Source organism: Corvus hawaiiensis, chromosome Z (assembly GCF_020740725.1).
Source record: "Corvus hawaiiensis isolate bCorHaw1 chromosome Z, bCorHaw1.pri.cur, whole genome shotgun sequence".
NCBI classification, from domain to species: domain Eukaryota; kingdom Metazoa; phylum Chordata; class Aves; order Passeriformes; family Corvidae; genus Corvus; species Corvus hawaiiensis.
This window is the reverse complement of record NC_063255.1, coordinates 57,655,526-57,661,886: the sequence shown is the minus strand read 5'-3', so window position 1 is coordinate 57,661,886 and position 6,361 is coordinate 57,655,526. Positions and strand designations below refer to the sequence as shown.

The window sequence follows — 6,361 nt, the reverse complement described above, 5'->3', positions numbered from 1 at the left end:
GTATGTGCTGTAAATTAGGCTTATGCTGCATCATCACAATAGCTAATTTAATGTTCTTTGACAAATCCGTAAGAAATGACACTATGAAGTATTAGAACTGGTAAGTTTCAGCAACAGTCTGATGGGGGAAGAAGCAAACAAATAAAAAGGCCTGCAGCCAAAAACTGACACATTATATACCAACTTCCGTCCTATACAGAAAACAGTTGCTTTCATGTGCCAAAGCTTTCTTGTCTGAGCGAGTCACCTTTTAAAAGTTTTAACCACAGAAGCTGTATCACAATAGCCACCATAAATTATTTTGCAAAGCATTTTTTCATATAGCACAGAACTGCTACCTCAGTGTTTATGCTTGTCTTACTGGCATATTCTCTTAATGAAAAGAACTACTATTTAAACAGATCTTTGAAAACAAGTGTTATGCATACCATCAAGTTCATGCCTGTTTGTAGTCCCTTTCTAGTGTGGAGACTATGAGTAGGCTCACTATCTCCACAGATGCTCCTTTAATCAAAGGGTTCAAAAGCCACAGATTATAGTTCACATGCCTAACTGTACACCATTTTCCTTCAAGCTTTGGCCTGCCTCAATTCCAATATAATTCAAGTTGGCCAATTCTTGTTCATACACTTGGCATGCCAGTGAAGACTATCTGCCCCACTTCTTGGGGCAACAGGTGCCCCCAGAATAGATGAGGCCTAAGTCTTTACTCTCAGAATCTGATAAAGCACTGTGGAATACCTCAACAGTTAGAAAACATTCACTTTACCTGATTTTTTATACCGTATATACTTAGTCAAGTCACTCATTGGGAAGGTTACAATAGTAGTTTAAAGGATACCGACTGTTTTTCCACTTCTCTCTTTGTTAAGTCCTAATCAGGTTTGTTATCTTGGGTTTGGTAGTAAACACTGTTTTGAACAGGGCAATGGAATTCTTGCTCCACAAGGCAAATATAACAAAAAAAAAAAAAAAATTTACAGGCACCATCTCAGTTTTTATTTAAAAGTATTCTGAGTACACAAGTAGCTCCTTTGTGTATGAAGAGTCTGGAGATGTGCAGTTTTTATTTATGTTTTTTGGTTTTTTATCTTGTAGCATTTTCAAATGGGGAAGAGGGGAAAACCAAGGTTGATCATGAAACTCCAAGAGAAACATTCAGGAGCACAGTGGCTAATGAATACAGTAGTATGTAAAGAACAAGTCTGAAGCTGCAAGTTGTCTATTCTGCTAGAATTTGCTAGCAGGCATTAAATACCATTTAAAGTTTTCTAGGACATTTCAGGAAAAAGTTAAGTGCTTGAGGTTCATGGGCACAAGACCATTAGCATGCTCAGTACCCACATGACTGCTGTCTGAAGAGTCAGTTGGTCCTGAACTGAGATTAACCAGAGGGGGGAAAAATAAATCTATTAGCATAAAATAAGGAGTACTGGGGACATTAAAGCAAGGTGCCACACTTCGGTTCTTCCTTCATTCTACACACAGGTGACTGACCAGATGAGAATGCAGTCCAGTCAGTTTTCACTAGGATGCCAAGGAAGAATGTGAAGTTTCAGAAAGACTCCTAAATGGACTGTGTTGAGGCACAGAATCACACACAGAGTAAATAAATTACCCTATGCCTATACTGACAACAGTTTAAGTATTTGCTACTGCCTCTGTAATAGTCAATTGTAAAAAAGAACTTCATAGTGGCAATTAATTATGGAATGATTGAGTTTTTAAAAAAATCTTACTCTATAGGAAAGATAAAATTATGAGAACACCACTTTAACTTACAACTGTAAACCTGATATTAAAATGTCAAGTGTACTATGAATTCTATAAATACTTTCAGATGCTTAAAAGTTAGATATCCCCATTTGCCCATTTGTGGGCTGTAAAAGACACTCACAGTGACATTCCTTGTGTATTAGTTCAAACTACATTTTTTCACCTCATCATCAATTAAGAAACATGCCTATCAAAACAGAAAAAAGTGCAAAGCTTCAGAGATGACTTTATACCTTAATTTACACCCCAGTCTTGCAAATAGCCTGTCTCAGGCATATTCAGAGATTATGTGATCCCCAGAAATATCCTTGTAGTGGAACACTGCCCATAAAGGCAAGTCACACATCACTACACTTTTTCTCTGTGTTCCAAGTGCCTTTTGCATTCTGTGGATTCCCCTTTACCTAAGGTTATGTTATGTATCTACAAATAACAGTTGTCTAGGATCTTCCATTGTTAATGCTGAAGGTCTCCTTGATTATCAACTTTTATAATATTTGCTGGATTTATTCAATTTTCTATTTCTTTCTGACGCGATACTGCTGTGACAAAGAAATGGGGAGGGTCCACTGCAGAATGGTGACTGACATCTGCTTTCACTAGAACTTCATAATACAGGAGATAAAAAACTGGAGTTATTATGCCAATAATCAACATAATCACTACTGCTGTCCACCATCCTATACCCCAGTCTGCTCCATAGTAAGGATCCTTGCATTTTTCAGTTTTACCATCAGTTTCAAAACACATCTGTTGGGCTGCTAAAGCAGAAACAACTTCATTCAGATTCTCTCTCTTCGTATCATTGCACTTCACTATTTCTTCTATATCTCGATCGACTTCTTTTAAGAAGTTGCCAGCAGTCTCATTAGCAGAGAATTTATCACAAAGAGAAGTTTCCTGTACTTCTGGGGAACACAGAGCAGGCCGAAGAGCTGGTCTTCCTTTTGGAGAGATGTGTGTTTCAGTCAATACACTGAACTTTTTCACTGGAATTTTGATAGACCTCAGGGCAAAAAAATCTTGATCGTTGATAAGATTGTTAACTCTCTTGATATCTGCAACCTAAAAATGAAAACAACAGCTAAAACATCATACTCCATCAAACCAAAACTCTCTTAATGGTATTATACCCTGAAGAAATACAAGTCTTTTGTAAGGCAATAAAAGCCAAGGTCTTTGTTTTTGCCCTAGCGAAGGCAGCTCCCCTTTTCCGTATTCTTGCTCAAAATGAATCTCATTTTGCTCAAATGAAGTTCAGATTTAAAGTCTAAGTCTAAGTCTAAGGCAAGACCTTTGGTTTATATTACCATTACCTTTTTTTTTTTCCCCTATATTGATACCCATTCATACACTATGAAGTCAGAAAGGTCAAAGACCAAATCTGAACATTAATGATGATGTAAAAACTTCCTCACATCGATAAGAAGATTAAAAGTCACTTCACACAGATATATTTATTTATATGTATGTTCAACTATCAGTTGGCAATTATCTCTGTGAAATGAATGAGACTTTACCTCACTGTTTTCAAATTATGTAAATTACTGTTAATTTCTAATTCAGTGGAAAACTTCTGAGTAAGGAGTTATTACAAATTATGAGTTTGCAATTCATCTAGACACATGGTCTTTTGCTACTTCTGGGGACTAAGGCAGAACTTAACTAAGGCAGAAGTGTAACTTTGAAACTGTTGTCTATCTTACCCAAGTCAGCTCTCCCCTTTCCCTATTCTTGCCCAAAATGAATCCCATTTTGCTTTCACTAAGTTCAGATTTTAAGTGTAATGTGAAATACTCTGCAGGAGTTTAAGTGCCCTTGGAAAATCACTGGTTTCATTTTCAAATGGTAACTCCCTTACTATAGAAAGCACCGCCACAAACTTCACCATAATGAAGTACTTTTGAATATACCATAATTCAGTGCTTTTCTGCAACACCTGCAAAGCACACAGGAACTATGCCCATTTTGAGATGTACTGTACCCAAGTTCACAAGAATCTTTTTAATGTGAAGAAGTCTTTCAGTTCCTATGACAGTATATTTGTTATGTGCACAATGCTGAATAAATTACATAAGAATAAAAGACTGCCAAATGCAACATTTACCCTACTAATTTATGATTCCATCACAATGCAACTTATACTATCTGCCTCAAGCCCCAGGATCTCTCTTCCACATTCTCTTAAATTTGCAAAAAAGAGCACAACTCAGTTATCCTTCCTTTCTTAGTGTGGCCTGATTGAGTCGTAATACTTAATTGCAGTAGATTCTGAAGCCAAGATTTGATTAACAAGGCTAAGGCCTGTCACAATCAGGAAACAGTTATATCAAGACTTTAATACCTCAAGTCACAACAAGAGGCCCCAATTCTGTTTCTGCCTGAAGAATTAGATGACAGCATATTCTGTAAATACATATTTTGAACTTGACCTCACAGCACCTGTGCACTTAGCAGTCAGTCCCACCAACACGCACAGCTAATTTCCGGATAAAACTGGAAACATCAATCAAGACCAATGCCACTGCCTTACTCAGTACTGGCCAGCCAAAATTCTTAGGTAGGCGGGACATTCACCAGACTAATATAAGAACTGAGCTAGAAGTAGTGAGCGCAAAGAACGGTGCAGAGGGATGGAAAGCTCTTAGTACAGCATGCTCATGCTTAGAATATTAGGGCAATTTAGCAGAATTCAAAAGAAAATTACGGAGAATTTCTCGCCCTACTTTAACGGAATTAGGGTTCCACACGAACCCTTAAGATCGTTTACCAACATCTCCCCCTCATCACCCAGCCTAACAGCGGATGGCACGAGAAGTGCCGACCTGTGACTGCAGCATAGCTTTAAGGGTAACATTAGACTCTAAGAGAGTGTCACATCCAAAGCTATGCACTTGTTTCTCACAGCTGCATTAGTTTTAAGGGGAAAAGCCCACGAAACCGGAACTCTGCGGTGTAACACGAACACTGCGACGTCATTTTCCACTTCTGACAAACACGGCGTTTCCCACGCACAGCCTCCGCGCGCAGCCGGCCCGGGACCGGCCCCGCGCCGCCCAGGCACTTACCGAGCAGCAGAACTGCAGCGCGATGGCGTTCAGCGTGTCTCCCTCCCGGATGTCCTTCGTCACCAGGACGATATCATCCAGCCTGTCCCTCGACGCGCTCCGCCGGACCTTCTCTCTGCCCCGCGGCCGCAGCTCCGACACCTCGCCCTCCTCCTCGGGCCCCTCGCTCTCCGCGCTCACGAAGGGGTACAGGTGACCGCCGGCGGGCGGCTGCGCCACGGCGGGCGGCTGCGGGCCGCTGCCGGCCCCTCTGCCGGCCCCTCTGCCGGCCCCTCTGCAGGCCATGCTCCGCGGGTGGCCCTGTGGAACGGACCGCAAGCGTAGCGCCCTCCGCGGGGAGCCCCACGCCAGCCCCTCCTCCTCGCCCCCGCCCAGCTCCCTCCCGGTGCAGCAAGGACCGACCCCGCCGCCCCGGGTAGGTGAGAGCAGTGCCGTGCCCTTGCCCGACCCGGCCCGGCCCCACCGCCCCACTCCGCCCCTAGCCGCGGCTCTACTTGCCCCCGCTCCACATGGGACCCGCCGCGATGGCGGCTGCGCCGCCACGTCCGCAGCGCCGCCACGCCCCGGCGCCGGCCGCGTGCAGCCCTGGGGGCGGGGGTGGCGGGAGGCGGCCCCGGGGCTCGGCCTTGAGGAGCCGGCGGGGCGGGCCCGGCGGGAGAGCGGGTCTGGGCGCCGCCCGCGCTGTTCCGCCGCGGCCCGCAGAGCGCTGTGGTGAGCCTCTCGGCGTTGGAGGTCGGAGCGCGGGGCCAGGGACCGGCGCTGCCGGACGAGGAAGCACTTCACCCCCCGCCTTCCCCGCGAGCCGCCCGTGTGGTATCCCTCTATGGGATTTTCTTATCAATACATCACTCTTGCTGATCCTCCTTCTGGAGAAATTGAGGCTGCTCAGATACACGAAGTTGTCATGTATTTGGGTCAGTAAGAGGGTTCTTCTGAGACCCTTTTAGCCTTTTAGGTTCGCAGCTTCTCTCCTCATTCTGTACCTCTTAGTCCCGCCTGGCTCTTGCCGTCTTGCTGCGCCTTCAAAAGTTGCCGGGCAGTTTCTTTATATCCCTTCACACCTGTCCCCTCAGTACTAGTACTGCAGACGTACAGAAGTGCAGGCTGCACTGATAGATCTTTCTCACAAGAGCCGTACCACAAATTAAGCCCTATAGATATTTCAACTTTCCTTCTCTAGTAGAATCATTTTTATCTCTAACAGACTGTCAGCAGCTTTTGGGGTGCTCAGGGAATAGGCAGGTGTCCTAGTCTAACTATTAAATTTAATCTAGTGTAGGTTTCTCCTGACACAGACTTAGAGGGAAGTTCTTGATTACAGCAGGACCAAAACCAGTATTCCTTAAAAAACCTGACAGCTCCAAGGTTAGGCTAAATATGTTGTAAAAAAATTGCTGAAGACAAATGTGTTTGCTAGTCTCCTTCCTAAACAGATTAGATTTAATCTTAAAGTAAGTTTAAATAAGGGTTTTTTTTCCCTTTTGTTTTTGAGCCTTGCTATACAATGCTTCCAGAAC

General features: G+C 43.8%; 1 protein-coding gene across 1 annotated transcript; it reads right to left on the bottom strand.

The window, feature by feature from the left end:
- Positions 1 to 30: 30 nt before the first annotated feature.
- On the bottom strand, positions 31 to 5,359 carry LYSMD3 (LysM domain containing 3). The gene is made up of 2 exons (XM_048292646.1): positions 4,845 to 5,359; positions 31 to 2,841 (listed from the first exon to the last, which is right to left on the bottom strand). Exons 1-2 carry the CDS (start codon positions 5,127 to 5,129, stop codon positions 2,287 to 2,289), a joined length of 840 nt encoding a protein of 279 aa, XP_048148603.1. The 5' UTR covers positions 5,130 to 5,359; the 3' UTR covers positions 31 to 2,286.
- Between the last annotated feature and the right edge of the window lie 1,002 nt (positions 5,360 to 6,361).

Coding starts and splice junctions, on each gene's coding strand:
- LYSMD3 (XM_048292646.1), bottom strand. CDS start 5,129: ATGGCCTGCAGAGGGGCCGGCAGAGGGGCCGGCAGAGGGGCCGGCAGC. Junction 2,842..4,844: donor CGCTGCAGTTCTGCTGCTCG/GTAAGTGCCTGG, acceptor TTTCATTTTTAG/GTTGCAGATATCAAGAGAGT.